This window comes from Tupaia chinensis, unplaced genomic scaffold (assembly GCF_000334495.1).
Source record: "Tupaia chinensis unplaced genomic scaffold, TupChi_1.0 Scaffold000159_1, whole genome shotgun sequence".
Classification (NCBI taxonomy): Eukaryota; Metazoa; Chordata; class Mammalia; order Scandentia; family Tupaiidae; genus Tupaia; species Tupaia belangeri.
Genome location: NW_006159630.1, coordinates 2,373,556 through 2,389,649, shown reverse-complemented (window position 1 = coordinate 2,389,649; position 16,094 = coordinate 2,373,556). Strand labels below are relative to the sequence as shown.

The 16,094-nt window shown below is 62.9% G+C and overlaps 1 protein-coding gene across 1 annotated transcript in view; it reads left to right on the top strand.

Moving 5' to 3' along the window:
• Positions 1 to 16,094, top strand: part of GAA (alpha glucosidase) — a 17,391-nt gene extending 1,297 nt beyond the window's left edge. Inside the window, 19 exon segments of the mRNA XM_027770748.1 lie at positions 1,205 to 1,352; positions 2,203 to 2,368; positions 2,446 to 2,542; positions 4,107 to 4,226; positions 4,312 to 4,430; positions 4,514 to 4,645; positions 5,926 to 6,036; positions 6,691 to 6,804; positions 6,879 to 6,963; positions 7,893 to 7,917; positions 7,919 to 7,999; positions 8,404 to 8,537; positions 9,868 to 10,019; positions 10,388 to 10,536; positions 13,884 to 14,025; positions 14,454 to 14,603; positions 14,997 to 15,161; positions 15,374 to 15,526; positions 15,677 to 16,094. Of these exon segments, the coding sequence (XP_027626549.1) occupies positions 1,205 to 1,352; positions 2,203 to 2,368; positions 2,446 to 2,542; positions 4,107 to 4,226; positions 4,312 to 4,430; positions 4,514 to 4,645; positions 5,926 to 6,036; positions 6,691 to 6,804; positions 6,879 to 6,963; positions 7,893 to 7,917; positions 7,919 to 7,999; positions 8,404 to 8,537; positions 9,868 to 10,019; positions 10,388 to 10,536; positions 13,884 to 14,025; positions 14,454 to 14,603; positions 14,997 to 15,161; positions 15,374 to 15,526; positions 15,677 to 15,736 (2,303 nt within the window). The 3' untranslated portion in view covers positions 15,737 to 16,094.

Sequence of the window (16,094 nt, the reverse complement as noted above, 5' to 3'; positions counted from 1 at the left end):
ACAGCCCCCCTGACCCGTGCCTACCCCACCTTCTTCCCGAAGGACATCCTGACCTTACGGCTGGACGTGCTCATGGAGACTGACAGCCGCCTCCACTTCACGGTGGGCAGGGTGGGCAGCGGGCCCCTGGCCAGGGGTGCCCATTGCACTGTTGAGTGCTGCGCCCTTGCTGGGACTTGAGGTGTGAGCAGGGCAACCTGGAGGGTGGGGCTCCCCAGACAGTGAGAGCTCCAACAGGCCCGTGGCCCCATAGGTATCGCGGGGCGCGAGTGTTCCTGGCCCCCAGCAGCAGGTCTGGGTCTGGGGTACACGCCTCCTCTCCCGTGCTGAGGTGTGGCCTGCAGCAGGTGCTCAGTACAACCATGTCGGCGGAAGGCACACGCAGATGCCCAGGGAGAGCCCCAGTGCTTGCCTGGGTGTCTGTGGAGGGGTTTCCGTGACCAGAGAGCCACAGCTCGTGGGTGTATTTGCCCTTCGTCCTGTGAGGACAGGACCCCAGGAGAACGGGGTTGCAGGTGGAAACGACGTAGACCTGGTGGTGGCGCCGCAGTCGTGCAGCTGCGGTAGTGCACAGGAGCGAGGTCCTGGGTCCATGTCCCACAGGGCATGTACACGCCACGTGCCCACAGTCCAGGCTGGCTGGACCGGGAGAGTGTGGGAAGGGGTAAGCTCTCATTTAAAACGGCAGTGTGCCCAGGAAATCTGGTTCCAGAAACCAGCGTGGTGTTTAGTGAGCAGGTGTGCCAGCTGATATCTGGGGCACACTGAACGCCGTTTTCTTCGTAACTTGCTACAGAGTGTGTGCACTCACCTGAGAGAGCGGGGACCGAGGGTCACCTCTGGGGGACGGCCACACCACAGTGCCTTCTCTGTTCTCCTCTTGGGATTCTGGGTTCACACTCATGCTCAGCATGTTTTTCAGATCACTGAGTCCAGGTCTTGAAATGCACCGTGGGCCACATGGGATCCAGCATCTTTAACCCCCACGTCTCCTGGCTGGCCCCGTAATTTTGCTGAAAACAGCTCTTCAGCACCTGAAACTAAGGTTTATGGGTGTAGTGAGTTTCAGCGGCACCCAAGGGAGGCGTCCTCCCACGTGGAGCTGAGGGGCTGAGCTCGCTCACCACGTGTGGCCGCTAGGACCAGAACTGAGCTGGGGTAGCCCGTGGGGGTGGCTCCTTACTCCTCTGCCTCCCTCCCTTCCAGATCAGAGACCCCGCTAACAAGCGCTACGAGGTGCCCTTGGAGACCCCAAAGGTCCACAGCCGGGCGCAGACGCCCCTCTACAGCGTGGATTTCTCGGAGGACCCCTTCGGGATAATCGTGCGCCGGAAGCCAGACGGCCGCGTTCTGTGAGTACCTGGTCTCTGCGCCCCTACCTGGATGGGGGGGGGCAGGGCCGGGACCTTGTGAGGGTACAGCCTGTCAGCGGGACAGCACCACCCCCCAGCTCTGGCCTGCCGTCCACCCCAGAACCTGGCATGGTCCACCCTCCCTGTCGGACCTCCTGCCTGTTCCTGGAACATGGATTTGCCTTAATCTTTTTCCTAACTCTGTTTTTTGTTTATGATAAAGCGAACGTGCACGTGAGGGGTGGAACGAGTACCCTCGCAGGGTCTGCCATGCCAGATCTTACTGCAGTCCTGCAGCCTGTGGGGTCTTGGGCACTCCTGCAGGCCCACGTGTGTCAGGCTGACTGGCTGGGGGCTCGAACTGCAGCCACGTGTAGGACTGGCTTCTCAAGCAGCGCACTTCCACTGTGCCGCGGAGCCAGCCCCCATTTGCCTTAACCTTGAAGGAACTCACCTTCCCGGGTTCACCCTGTCCTACCCCTGTTCACTCAGCTGCCCAGCACCTGTTTCCTGACTGTCTTCATGCTGAGGGTGGGGCCACACAGTGCGCAGGGCCACGCAACGCCCAGGGGCCGCCCAGTGCGCAGGGCCACGCAGCGCCCAGGGGCCACACAGCGCGCCTTTGCCTAGATGTGAAGCTACCTCTTCCAGGAAGGCAGCTGTGCCTGCTCCTCACTCTCTGTGGCTCTTTACGTTTTTCCGGGGTGCTGAGAGTAAGTGGGCCTTGCGCGTCTGCCTGCTCTGGGGCCAGGCAGTCACAGAGCTGGGGGCCGCAGTGTGGCGGCGCTCCTGAAAGGGCCACTTTGGTGTGGGGTTCCCGGTGTGAGGCAGCCTGGTCTTGGTCCTGCAGGCTGAACACCACGGTGGCCCCGCTGTTCTTTGCCGACCAGTTTCTACAGCTGTCCACCTCCCTGCCATCCCGGCACATTGTGGGCCTCGCTGAGCACCTCAGCCCCCTCGTACTCAGCACCTCCTGGACCAAGATCACCCTCTGGAACCGGGACCTTGCCCCTACGGTGAAGCAGGGGCGGCTGGGAAAGGGGTGAAGTCTGGGGTGGGGGAGCTCACAAGCCTCTCCTCTCCCGTGTCCTAGCCCAACTCGAACCTCTACGGCTCCCACCCCTTCTACCTGGCGCTGGAAGATGGCGGCTCAGCTCACGGAGTGTTCCTGCTCAACAGCAACGCCATGGGTATGCCAAGCGCCGTGGTGTTGGTCGGGGCTCCTCTGCGTGGCCCCACCGCCCTCCTAGCAACGCCATGGGTGTGCCAAGTGCCGTGGCGTTGGTTGGGGCTCCTCTGCGTGGCCCCACCGCCCTCCTAGCAACGCCAGGGGTGTGCCAAGTGCCGTGGCGTTGGTTGGGGCTCCTCTGCGTGGCCCCACCGCCCTCCTAGCAACGCCATGGGTGTGCCAAGTGCCGTGGCGTTGGTTGGGGCTCCTCTGCGTGGCCCCACCGCCCTCCTAGCAACGCCATGGGTGTGCCAAGTGCCGTGGCGTTGGTTGGGGCTCCTCTGCGTGGCCCCACCGCCCTCCTAGCAACGCCATGGGTGTGCCAAGTGCCGTGGCGTTGGTTGGGGCTCCTCTGCGTGGCCCCACCGCCCTCCTAGCAACGCCATGGGTGTGCCAAGTGCCGTGGCGTTGGTTGGGGCTCCTCTGCGTGGCCCCACCGCCCTCCTAGCAACGCCATGGGTGTGCCAAGTGCCGTGGCGTTGGTTGGGGCTCCTCTGCGTGGCCCCACCGCCCTCCTAGCAACGCCATGGGTGTGCCAAGTGCCGTGGCGTTGGTTGGGGCTCCTCTGCGTGGCCCCACCGCCCTCCTAGCAACGCCATGGGTGTGCCAAGTGCCGTGGCGTTGGTTGGGGCTCCTCTGCGTGGCCCCACCGCCCTCCTAGCAACGCCATGGGTGTGCCAAGTGCCGTGGCGTTGGTTGGGGCTCCTCTGCGTGGCCCCACCGCCCTCCTAGCAACGCCATGGGTGTGCCAAGTGCCGTGGCGTTGGTTGGGGCTCCTCTGCGTGGCCCCACCGCCCTCCTAGCAACGCCATGGGTGTGCCAAGTGCCGTGGCGTTGGTTGGGGCTCCTCTGCGTGGCCCCACCGCCCTCCTAGCAACGCCATGGGTGTGCCAAGTGCCGTGGCGTTGGTTGGGGCTCCTCTGCGTGGCCCCACCGCCCTCCTAGCAACGCCATGGGTGTGCCAAGTGCCGTGGCGTTGGTTGGGGCTCCTCTGCGTGGCCCCACCGCCCTCCTAGCAACGCCATGGGTGTGCCAAGTGCCGTGGCGTTGGTTGGGGCTCCTCTGCGTGGCCCCACCGCCCTCCTAGCAACGCCATGGGTGTGCCAAGTGCCGTGGCGTTGGTTGGGGCTCCGCCCTCTGGGTCGCCCCACCGCCCTCCTAGCAACGCCATGGGTGTGCCAAGTGCCGTGGCGTTGGTTGGGGCTCCTCTGTGTGGCCCCACCGCCCTCCTCGCTAGGAGAGCATGAGGCTGCCCACCAGCCCAGATGTTGAGTAGGGCCTGCCTGGGCCTGGCCATTTTTGTTATCTGAAAAACAATCTGGGAGCTGGAGCCTCTCCCAGCCCTGCATTCTGGCGTCCCTAAGGGGGTTTGGGACTTGAGGGTGGGTAGAGGCCAGAAAGGGGAGTCCCAGGGCCCGTCTGCTCGGGCTGCTCCAGACTCCCTAGGGAGAGCCTCGCCATCCGACTGTAGGTGCCCAGGGCCCTTGCAAGTGTGTCTGACCCTAATCCCCAGACTGCTCCCCCAGATGTGGTCCTGCAGCCCACCCCAGCCCTCAGCTGGAGGTCGACAGGCGGGATCCTGGACATCTACGTCTTCCTGGGCCCCGAGCCCAAGAGCGTGGTGCAGCAGTACCTGGATGTCGTGGGTAGGCCTGGCCCTCTGTCTGCGTTGGTCCTTCTGTCTGCAGCCCCGCCTCACCCTGCCCGCTGACGGTTCGCGTCGGCCCGCAGGGTACCCATTCATGCCGCCATACTGGGCCTTGGGCTTCCACCTGTGCCGCTGGGGCTACTCCTCCACTGCCATCACCCGCCAGGTGGTGGAAAACATGACCAGGGCCCACTTCCCCCTGGTAAGTTGCGGGGGGGGGGGGTCTCCCGGGCCAGCAGCTCCCAGGCCAGCGCCGGCCCTGTGCCCCCCGTGCCGCGGCCACAGGACGTGCAGTGGAATGACCTGGACTACATGGACGCCAAGAGGGACTTCACGTTCAACAAGGACGGCTTCGCGGACTTCCCGGCCCTGGTGCATGAACTGCATGCCGGCGGCCGGCGGTACGTGATGATCGTGGTGAGTGCCCACCCGGCGTGGCGTCCAGGGCCGCGGGACGGGCTGCAGGCCCAGGGCTGTGCTCTGGGCCGCGCCGCTCTTGTGCCTTTGTCCCCGAGGACATCCTCGAGGGCCAGGCTCAGGGTCCCTGGGAACGTCCGTCTGTCGCTCGGGACTCTAGATTTAGGCCACTGGAGCTGGGAAGCAAAAAGGGGTTAGTGAGCCGATGTCACCGAGAGGAGCACTGAAGGGCGGGAGGGGCTGGACATGGGCAGCAGGAAGGCCCCGTGTGTGCCAGCCCTGCCTCTGTCCCAGCTGTCCCGGGAAGGAGGGCGTGCCTCGGGGTGGCTTCCAGCGCCAAGCCCTGGCACTGGGACCATCAGGCAGCAGGAAGGTCCCCTGTGTGTGCCAGCCCTGCCTCTGCCCCAGCTCTCCTGGGAAGGAGGGCATGCCTCAGGGTGGCTTCCGGCGCCAAGCCCTGGCACTGGGACCATCAGGTCTGGAGAAAGCCCTTGGCGGGATCTGAGCAGCTCAGATGGAGACAGGCCCTCCCGGGCTAGTCCTGTGCTAGAAGCCTGTGGCTCAGGGACTGGTCTAGCCGGAGCCCGTGGCCTGACCCTAGTGGGGAGAGGGAGAATTGAGGAGGCCAGATGATCGGGTTCTAAGCTCGCCTTGAGTAGGGGCTCTGCGGCAGGAGGTGTGCATTGAACCCCATTCCCTTGCTTGCAAGGGCAGTCAGGGCAGGCGGGGGGACCACACACCTCCCTTGATTACTATTCCTGTTTGTGGAGAGGTTTTTGCTATAGGGCACGTATGCTCGCCAGACAGACAGAGACAGAAAGTGAGAAATCACCCCCCGGGGGGATGGCCACGCCGCAATCCTTTCTCCTCCATTCTCCTCTCGGGATCTTGGGCACGCATGCACACGCGCCTAGCTTGAGTTTAAGCCACCAGGTCTGGTACTTGAACTGCAGTTGGCTACATGAGAGTCCAGGGACATAGCCATTATGCCACCTCCTAGTCTCCCTTATTACTGTTCTTACAGTAGAAGTAAAAGGTCCCAGTTGCATGCTCGTGGAAATCCGGACCCCTGCCCTGAACTAAGGCTCCCTGCAGCGTGCCCAGCCTTGACCACCAGCCCTGCCCTCTCGTCTCCGGGCAGGCATATGCACGGCCACGCTTGGGTGTGCTGGGCATGTGCAGCCCTACCCCTCAGCGTCCTTCCCAGAGCACCCACCCTTCCTGGCGCTGGTGCCAGCCTCAGCCGCTTCGCTCATCCCTGCTGACTCCTCCCACCCCAGGACCCCGCCATCAGCAGCTCAGGCCCCGCTGGGAGCTACAGGCCTTATGACGAGGGTCTGCGGAGGGGGGTCTTCATCACCAACGAGACCGGGCAGCCGCTCATCGGGAAGGTAGAGTGGGGGTCAGGGTTAGAACGCGGGGGCTCTGCCAGTGGGAACAGGGCAGCTGTCCAGGAAGAAGCAGAGGTTTCAGGTGCCACATGGACAGAGCCAGGGGAGGCAAATCCCAGCTGGGGTCCTGGAGCCCCAGGCAAAGTCCCTCCTCATTCTTCCCCCAGGGGCAGGGGCTTTGGCTTCCAGCCCATCCCTGGCAAGAACTCCCAGACCTTCTGCAAGGCCATGGGTCCTCCTGTCCTCCTGCTCCGGGGCCGCCCCCAGGGCTCTCAGCTGTCTCAACCACCCTGCTTGAGAGCAGGCCTAGAACCAGAGGAGGCCCCAGCTGAAAGAGAGGTTAGGGAAGACCCTGGGACAGACTGTGAGACTCAATTCCAGAGCTTCTAGCCCTTATCTGAAGGGGGGTAGATGCAGTCATCTCAGCGCCCGTCCCTGTGACGCCCTGGTTCTGTGACCCCTCCACCCACCATCCCAGGGCTGAGCCTCCACATCAGGGCCTCCTGGTAGAGACTGCTTGTTGACCCTCTGAACCCCGCACACAGGCTTTCCCACTGGGTGTTGGTCAGGAACGAGGCTGGGGCAGCAGGGCCTCAGCGCGGGCTCCGGGTGGGTGGCGTCCTCCACCCCCTATCCCTGCCTCTTCCCGTGCAGGTGTGGCCTGGGTCCACTGCCTTCCCCGACTTCACCAACCCCGAGGCCGTTGACTGGTGGCAGGACATGGTGGCCGAGTTCCACGCCCAGGTGCCCTTCGACGGCATGTGGATTGTAAGTGTGGCCTTCGGGGACAGCCCCACTTCCCCGCACCCCGGCCAGGGTGCCACCTCCGGGCTTCTCTGCAGGACATGAATGAGCCGTCCAACTTCGTCAGGGGCTCTGAGGACGGCTGCCCCGACACCGACCTGGAGCACCCACCCTACCTGCCAGGTGAGGCCTCTGCCGGGTCCGCTGGGCCCCGGGGGCTCAGATCGGAGCTCTCCTGTCTAGTTTGGGAGACGTGAAGCTGAGAAGTGAATGGGCAGCAGCCAGCCTGGGGTAGGAGGAGGGCCCAGGGACAGGACTTGGGGAGATGCCTGCCGAGTGGCACTCGCGGACTCCCGCACGGCACAGCCCTCGTGAAGGGAGCCTCATCCTGCCTGTTAGAGCGTGGGAAGGCAGCTTTGTCCTGGGCCAGCCATGCACTGGGGCAGACAGGCACTGCACGGCAGGGTCACACATGGGGAGAGCTGGTGGGGGCGGGGGCTCAACTCCAGTGCAGCCATGGGCAGGTGGGGATGGCCAGCCAGGAGCAGGTGGGGGTCAGCAGGTGGACTTAAGCGGGGTACTCCAGACCCTTGCTGGAGACAGGCCAGGGCGAGCAGGCATCACCCAGGGACAGCAGAGATCGAGGCACCCACTCAGACGTGACGGGGATCGGATTCCGACAGTGCAGGTGTCTTGCTAAACCAACCCAGCAGGGCCGTTTGCTCAAAGGGAGCTGCAGATGGGCCCAGGGGAGGGTTCAAAGCCTGGTGCCCATCTGGCCTACAGAGGGTCCGTGTCAACCTCTAGGGGTGGGGGCTTCAGGCTCAGGCAGACAGGAGAGGCCCAGGGAAGGTGACACAAAGTCCAGGGGTCTGCAGAGTCCAGCTCGGCCTGCCCGTTGCTGCAGCTGAGAACAGTGGGGGCCATCTGGGGTGTGTCCAAGTTCCCAGGCAGCTTCCTTGAGCAGGGTGTGTGCTGGGAGTGATGGGGCATCTGGAATGATTTCAGTGTGCTCCCCACAGGCTAGATCTGGGGAGGGTGACATGTGCAGGGGCTCTGGCATATGGGGGACACCATGGAGCCCACCGTGGAAACCAGCCCCTCTCTCCCAGGGGTGGTCGGGGGGACCCTGCAGGCACCCCCCCGCCCGCCAGTTCCTCCTCACACACTACAACCTGCACAACCTCTATGGCCTCACGGAAGCCTTCGCCTCCCAGAGGTGAGCCCCGCCCCCTCAGCTATGCCTGGCCCTGTATCCTGTGCTCGGGGCTGCTGGGAGGAGGGTGGGGGTGGCCAGTGGGCCCCATACCCAGGAGGAGAGGAAGGAGCCCAACTGCCCAGGGGCTGGCCAGCAGCGTGAGCGGTCCTGCAATGCCTCCTCCCCACACCCCAGCCCAGATGCGGGACACATTCATCCTCCTGCCTGGTGGGGTGGCCAGGACACACTGACTGCCCAGCAGCTGTGGGCAGTGGCTTCCCCTTCCTCCCCGGCACTCTCCTGGACAGCTGCTGGCCCCCAGTCTGCCCTCTTACCGCCACTGCCGGGCACTCCTCTCTGGCGAGTAATGAGGGGTTCCAGGGAGTCCCACTTCACACAGCCGTCACTGCCCCCGCTCCACCCAGGGCCCTGGTGAAGACTCGGGGGACACGCCCCTTTGTGATCTCCCGTTCAACCTTTTCTGGCCATGGCCGATATGCCGGCCACTGGACAGGGGACGTGCGGAGCAGCTGGGAGCAACTTTCCTACTCTGTACCAGGTGAGAGCACCTGTCAGGAAGGAGCTGCTCAGAGGGGAAGGTGGGCACCTCTAGGAGGTGTGCCCCAGAGCTGGGTTCTGGGCACAGCAAAGCTCTCATGCCACTGCAACGGTGTGGGGGCCTACGGCCAAGTCACATGGGATGTGAGGCCTGCTGGCAGCTCACCTGTGCAGGTCAGCTCACCTGTGCAGGCCGGCTCACCTGTGCAGGCCGGCTCACCTGTCCAGGCGGCTCACCTATGCATATCGGCTTACCTGTGCAGGCCATCTCACCTGTGCAGGTGGCTCACCTGTGCAGATTGGCTCACCTGTGTAGGCCACTCACTTGTGCAGGCAGCTCACCTATGCAGATTGGCTCACCTGTGTAGGCCACTCACCTGTGCAGGCGGCTCACCTGTTCAGATCAGCTCACCTGTGCAGATCAGCTCACCTGTGCAGACTGCTCACCTCTGCAGATCAGCTCACCTGTGCAGACTGCTCAGCTGTGCAGGACGGCTCAGCTGTGCAGGACGGGGCACCTGTGGCGGACGGGGCTGTGCAGGACGGGTCACCTGTGCAGGACGGGTCACCTGTGCAGGACGGGTCACCTGTGCAGGCCATCTCACCTGTGCAGATCAGCTTACCTGTGCAGACTGCTCACCTGTGCAGGACGGCTCACCTGTACAGGACAGCCCAACTGTGGCAGCTTAGTCCCGAGCGACCCTGCCTCTGCTTTCCTTGTGGCTTCCATAACAAAGCAGCACAAACGAGTGCCCTCCTGAGCCAGTGTCTTCACAGTCTGGGGACTCGAGGTCTGAGCCCCGTTGTCTGCAGGGCTGCTTCCTCCGAGAGTCTGGGTAGAACCATCCTTGACTCTCGCAGCTTCTGGTGGGTGCTGTGGTTGTGGCATCCCGGGCTCACGGCCGCCTCGCTGCAGTCCCTGCCTCTGCCCTCTCACGTCTCTGTCTGTCTACGTGGAGCTTTCCTCTGGGAAGACCCAGGCGGCTTAGGGCTCACACTGATGACCCGCCTCACCTCAATCCCAGAGCCCAAGTCTCTATTCCAAATCAGTCTCGTTCACGAGTCCCAGGAGTGAGGACGGGAGTGTCTTGCGGGAGAACACATTCAGCTGTCCTGGGGTTTAGTGTGCTGTGGCCATCATGGTGTTAGGCAGTGGTGCACATGGCAGGGGCCACTCATTACTGCTGACCATGAGTGGAAGGGCCACCCTGGTCCTGATGCCGTGAGGGGGCTGGCGGGTCCTCACCTCCTGCCCGTTCAGGCAGAGCCGTCGGGCTCCTTCGCCTGTACCAGCTCTCATAACATGAACCCATCTGACCACGCCCTCCCAGAAATCCTGCAGTTCAACCTGCTTGGGGTGCCCCTGGTCGGGGCGGACATCTGTGGCTTCCAGGGCAACACGTCGGAGGAGCTGTGCGTGCGCTGGACGCAGCTGGGGGCCTTCTACCCCTTCATGCGGAACCACAATGACCTGCACAGCCTGGTAGGGAGCGGGGACCCCACCACAGCCACCCGCACGGCCTGGTAGGGACCGGGGGCTCGGGGACCCCACCACAGCCACCCGCACGGCCTGGTAGGGAGCGGGGACCCCACCACAGCCACCCGCACGGCCTGGTAGGGAGCGGGGACCCCACCACAGCCACCCGCACGGCCTGGTAGGGAGCGGGGACCCCACCACAGCCACCTGCATGGCCTGGAAGGGACACGAGGATTCCCAGCACAGCCACCTGCACGGCCTGGTAGGGACACTGGGACTCCCACTGCAGCAACCCGCACGGCCTGGTAGGGGCCAGGCCGTCTCCACCTGGCCCAGCTGGGTGGAGACTCTCTGGCTCTCTGCTCCCCACGCAGCCCCAGGAGCCGTACAGATTCAGTGAGCCGGCACAGCAGGCCATGAGGAAGGCCTTCGCCCTGCGCTACACGCTGCTGCCCTTCCTCTACACGCTGTTCCACAGGGCCCACAACAACGGCGAGACCGTGGCCCGGCCCCTCTTCCTGGAGTGAGTGACTTTGGCCCGGGTGCCATGGGGAGGGTCTGACACCAGCCTGCCGGCCCTGGGAAGCCACCCCCTGCTGTAGGCCGTTGTCAGGGCCCAGCGGGTTACCCTGAGTGAGATGAGGTCCAAGCCCAGCCCTTCCCTGCACTCCCGGCCCTCCCGGCATCTGCCCTTTGGAGCCAGCGCAGGCATGGAGCATTCAGGGTGCGGAAAGACCCAGGATAAAAAGCAGGCCTACCAGATGGTCAGGCGAGTGGTAAAACTATCGTGATTTGGTCAGCTCGCGACCAGCTTAGGGGAAGGACAGCAAAGGAAACAACAGCCACCCCACCCCGGACTGCGTATAGGTAGATGCGCCGAGGGATAAGGACGGCGTCTCAAGTCAGTGAGCTAAGATGTTTCAGGCCGTAAGGTCATTCACCAGCTCTTTCCAGAAATTCATCTATTTTCCCCTCACACCATACAAGTGTAAGTTAAATTGTTAAACGTCAAAAATTAAGCCATGGAAAATCCCACAAGAAGAAAGGGGACCATGTGTCGTGTCCTGGCAGGAGATGGCTTTCAGAGCATTGAAACGAGAGAGGGATGGAGGGTAATTCAGAAAAGAGTAGAGCTTCTCTGAACACAAACAGAAGGAAAAAACTAATCTGCATGTAAACAGAATGCTGAAACTCCGCTCCAGTCCCCTGGAGTGGGACACTAGAGCAGACGTTGTCCCCAAACGATAGTCACTGCACCATTCGGGACTCACACCGTGTCGGGGAGACCAAAGTTAGGAAACAGCTAGGCAGGGACAAATTCGCAAGACCTGCTGTGGATGGAGGCCCCGACTCCTCACCAAGAAACCCGAGATGTCATTTGTGTCCCACCTTAGTTCCCTGTCACGCCTTACTGTGATCTGTTATAGTTCTCAGGGGTTGCCCTGGGGCTGCAGTTGACAAGTCATCGCAGCCTGGTTGGAAGTGCCACCCGCTCAGCCTCGGGGGTGTGAAACGCTTTGCTTCTGTGGCGCCCGGTGCTCTCCCGCTTCAGGCTGTGACTGCTCACAGACCGCTCCTTTGTCCGCGAGCATGGACTGCGGGACTGCCCTTCGTGGTTGTCCTTGAAGTCGGAGGAGGAACGGGTCACGGAAGAACGGGCGCTTACACCGCCTCCTGTCGACCTAGGCGGTCCTCTTCGCCAGGGTCTGTGTCTCTGGGTGGGCCCGAGTACCTCTCCGACCAGAAGGACATCCTTGAGTGACCTTGCAGGGCAGTCTGCCAGTGGACGTCTCTCAGTTTGTGTTTATCTGGGAGTTGTACTTTCTCCGACACCAGATAGTTTAGCTCGGTACAGAAACCTGGGTCGGCAGTTTCCGTTACCAGCCTGAGTATCTCACCGACTGCCTCCGGCATCCCCGGTGTCTGACGAATAGCTTCCCCTTTGCTATTTTCAAGATGGCCTGCCTTTGGCTCTCAGAGCTCGGTACGATGTGTCTCGATCCAAGTTTATCCTGCTTGGGGCTGGCCCAGCTTCGGTGTGCACACTGCTCTTCATCCGACTTGGGAAGTTTTTTCGGTTTTGCCACAGAGCGTGTGCACTCACCAGAGAAAGTAAGAAATCATCCCCTGGGAGGGCTGGCCACGCTGCAGTCCCTTTCCCTCTTCTCCTGGGATTTTGGGCACACGCGAACACAAGCCCAGTGTGATTTTCAAGCCACCGGGCCCAGGACTCGAGCCATAGTCAGCCATGTGAGGGTCCAGCTTCTTACTCGCCGGGCCACCCAGCCATTATTGCTTGAAATATGTTTCTTGCCCATTTCTCCCCGGTCCCTGGGGCGCTCGTTGCCTGTGTGCGGTGTGCTGACGGCGTCCTGCCGGTCTCCGAGGCACTCTTCGTTCTCCCTTCGCCGTTTCTCGTCGCTCAGACCAGCTCGTGCCAGACTCGCTGACCCCCTCGCCTGCTCTACTGTCGGGCCCGCTCAGTGAGCCCTTGCTTCGTTGCAGCGCCAGAATCTCTGTTTCGTTCATTTCAAAATTTCCGTCTTTATGGGTAGCCCATCTGGTGAGTCCCGTTATTGTCCCTTCGTTCTTTGAACATGTTTAAAGTTAAGTCTCCATCGAGTACATCCAGCAGCGGCGTCCTCGGGGCCAGCGGCGTCCTCGGGGCCAGCATCTGGTAACTGCTTTTTCCCCGGGAGTTTGTGAGCCATCTTAGCTACGCTGTCGCCCCCGAGTGGGACACACTTCCTGTTTGTCTGCATGTCTCTTCGCTGCTTGTTCGAGGCTGGACGTTTTCTGGAGGCAGTCAGACCCGCCTTCCCCATGAGCATCGTCCTCCAGGCTCCGTTGCTGTTGTTGGCTGCTGGATTCGTGACTTTCCTGAACTGATTTTCTCAGTCTGTGTTCTCTGGTTGACTTAGCGGGCGGCCAATAACTGAACAGGAAGACTCCTAGATCCCTGGCAGCAGGACTCGGAGCCTTCGCCAGGCGGCTCTCCGTCAGTGTCAGGCGCGTCTTCCGCGCTCAGCTAGGCTAAGCGTCCTTGCCGTTCTTAACCGTGATTCAGCCAGTTTTCCCAGATTGTTGCAAGCCTTTGGTTAATTTCCAGGGTCCTAGAAAGTGTGATTCTGTTTTTTCCTGTGTTCTTAATGCTTTAAAGGAGGAGAGGGTTTGCAGAGGTCTCTGTTGTACCGTTTTTACTAACGTCACTCCAAGAAACGTACTTGGGAACAGAAAGATGCCATTACCTTGCCATGAGATTGTATTAGAGAAAACGAGAATAACCTGTGCCGGGGAGAATGCAGTGAGATACACCTTACGCCTGGCGGGAGCCGGGATTGCACCGTGGAGAGTGGCAGCCCGCCTGCAGTGCTCTCGGCGCCCCACGGCCCGCTTACAAACGGAGTCCTCTGGAAAGGCGTACGGAGGTCTCACCGAGCTGGACCTTCCCGCATACCCAGAGGTAGAAAACGGAGCAGCCACAGGTGCACCAACAGGGCTATCTCCAAGAATCAAAGGGCAGAAGTGTTTCAGGGACTGTGAACAGTGGCCTTTGGTTATGGGGTCCTAGGACATTTTTCCTGATTATTGATTCGTTTTGCACTTTCCACATACTTGAATGGTGAGCACGGAAGTTGACAATCAGGGAACAAGTAAACAGTACAGGGGAGAGCCGCGTGAGCCCCAGCGCCATCCTGGGCACCGCAGGGGGCTTGTCCTGAGGCCCGGGGCTGACGTCAGGCAGGGAACCAGCCCTGTGCTGTCTCACCCCGGAGATGGGGACTCGGCTTCTCTCTGAGCATCCTGCGGGAGAGCACGCCACCACAGAGGGACCAGTGCAGGCCCACCACCTGTGCCTCCTGTCTGAAGGTTCCCTGAGGACCAGCGCACCTGGACCGTGGACCGCCAGCTGCTGTGGGGGGCGGCGCTGCTCATCACCCCAGTGCTCGAGGCGGGGAAGACCAACGTGACTGGCTACTTCCCCGCGGGCACGTGGTATGACCTGCAGACGGTGAGTCCCGGGCTAGACCAGGCAGCCCTGCCTTGCCCGTGTGGGACCGGACGGTGAAAGGAGCATCTGCCTCCGGGCCCTGGCCTGAGTGTGCTGGGCACGTCATGGCCCCAGCTCCTCCCAGTGACCCGTGCCTGAGCGGTCACCTGGCTGGCCCTGTGGCTGGGGCTGAGCTGAGCTGAGCCAGGCCTCCCTCTGCCCACTGCACGGCCCTGCCGCCCTCAGTGCTCTCTGACCCGCCGCCCCAGACACTGGGCCCAGGCTCTCGGGCTCTGTCCTCACCAGTGGCCAGCCCTCGGTGAGCCCGGGGTCTGTCCTGAGGTCACTGCCTGCTGTCTCTGTGAGCCTCCTGGGCTTCCACATGGGCCCCTGGGGGACGGGAGCTCTGACTCCTCCTGGCTCCTCCTCACCACGACATCTCCCTCCAGGTGCCAGTAGAGGCCCTTGGCAGCCTCCCACTCACACCTCCAGCACCTCTCAGGGCCCCCATCCACAGTGAGGGGCAGTGGATGACGCTGTTGGCCCCCCTGGACACCATCAACCTCCACCTCCGAGCTGGGTGCATCGTGCCCCTGCAGGTACCAGGCCAGGCATCTGCAGTGGGCTGTGGACACCCTGCAGAGCCAGGAGACGTGGACTGGGAGAGAAGGGCTTGGGGTGCCATCCAGGTGGAGGGAGACCGAGGAGCCAGCCAGGCCACTGAGGGAGGGGACGCAGCCCCCCAGGCACGGAGCACAGTAGGCAGTACTGGGCAGGCCCGCGTCTAGGCCTCCCAGTGGACGTGGGATTTATGTGGGAGGGACCCGAGTCCGACTGCTGTGGCTGGAGTGGTCACTGTGGTGCTCAGCCCACTGGGCCATGGCTACCCTGCAAATGGCCCAGTGTCTCTTACAGCCCAGACTGGCCCTGCCTGGTGTCCCCCTGCCCTGGGTCTGGAGAGTGAGACTGTGACATGCGACCCCCTCTTGTAGGGCCCTGGCCTCACCACCACAGAGTCCCGCAAGCAGCCGATGGGCTTGGTGGTGGCCCTGACCGAGAGTGGCGAGGCCCGTGGGGAGCTGTTCTGGGACGACGGCGAGAGCCTGGACGTGCTGGAACGTGGGGCCTACACTGAAGTCGTCTTCCTGGCCAGCAACGTGAGTCCTGAGACTGCCTGCGTCCAGCCAGGGGAGTGGGCTGGTCCCTGATGGCCGCCGTGCCTGGGCGGGGCACAGAGCCAGGTGGGCTGGCATTGGTCCTGGGGGCCACGTGGGAGGCCACCCCTCCGGTGTGATCCCACACTGAAGGGGCTCGCTCCCGAGCTGTCCGCTGACATCTGCATCGTCTCTTTCCATCTGGGCTCGGCCAGAACACCGTCGTGAGTGAGCTGGTGCACGTGTCCGAGGAGGGGGCCAGCCTGCAGCTGAGGAAGGTGGCCGTCCTGGGGGTGGCCACTGCCCCACAGCAGGTCCTGTCCAATGGTGTCCCCGTCTCCGACTTCACCTACAGCCCCGACACCGAGGCAAGAGGCCTGGGGGGAGCAGGGCCCCACCCCCCAGGGTGGGACGGGCTGGGGGCACCAGGCGGCATCCCCGTGGCATGCCCCAGGCCCCAGCCTGCGCGGTCTCGCTGCCGTCAGGAGGGCCAGCCCTCAGCGCTCTCGCTCCCGCAGGTCCTGGACATTCCGGTCTCGCTGTCAGTGGGAGAGCCGTTCCTCGTCCGCTGGTCTTGATCACACCGGGGCCGCGTTCCAGCCCGCGGGCGTGCGCCCTACTCCAGTGTCCACTGTCGCCTCCCTCCTGGGCTCTCACCACGCCTCCCCGGGTGCCCTGGCTGTGCCCTGAGGGTGGCTCTGTGCTCAGCACATGTCCTGTTTGGGCGGCCCCAGCTGCCACTAGCCGACTGTCCAGGCACCTGGAAGGTGGCGTCGGACAGAGAACGTGCCTCACCACGCGGCGTCCTGCTCTGGAGGGTGAAGGGCGGGTGGTGGCCGCCAGCCTGGCATGTGAGCCCAGAGCGCGGGAGAAACCGCGGGACTGGAGAACCGTCATCAGAGCAGTGCTAATAAAAGGGGCCAGGGCCACGCCTCA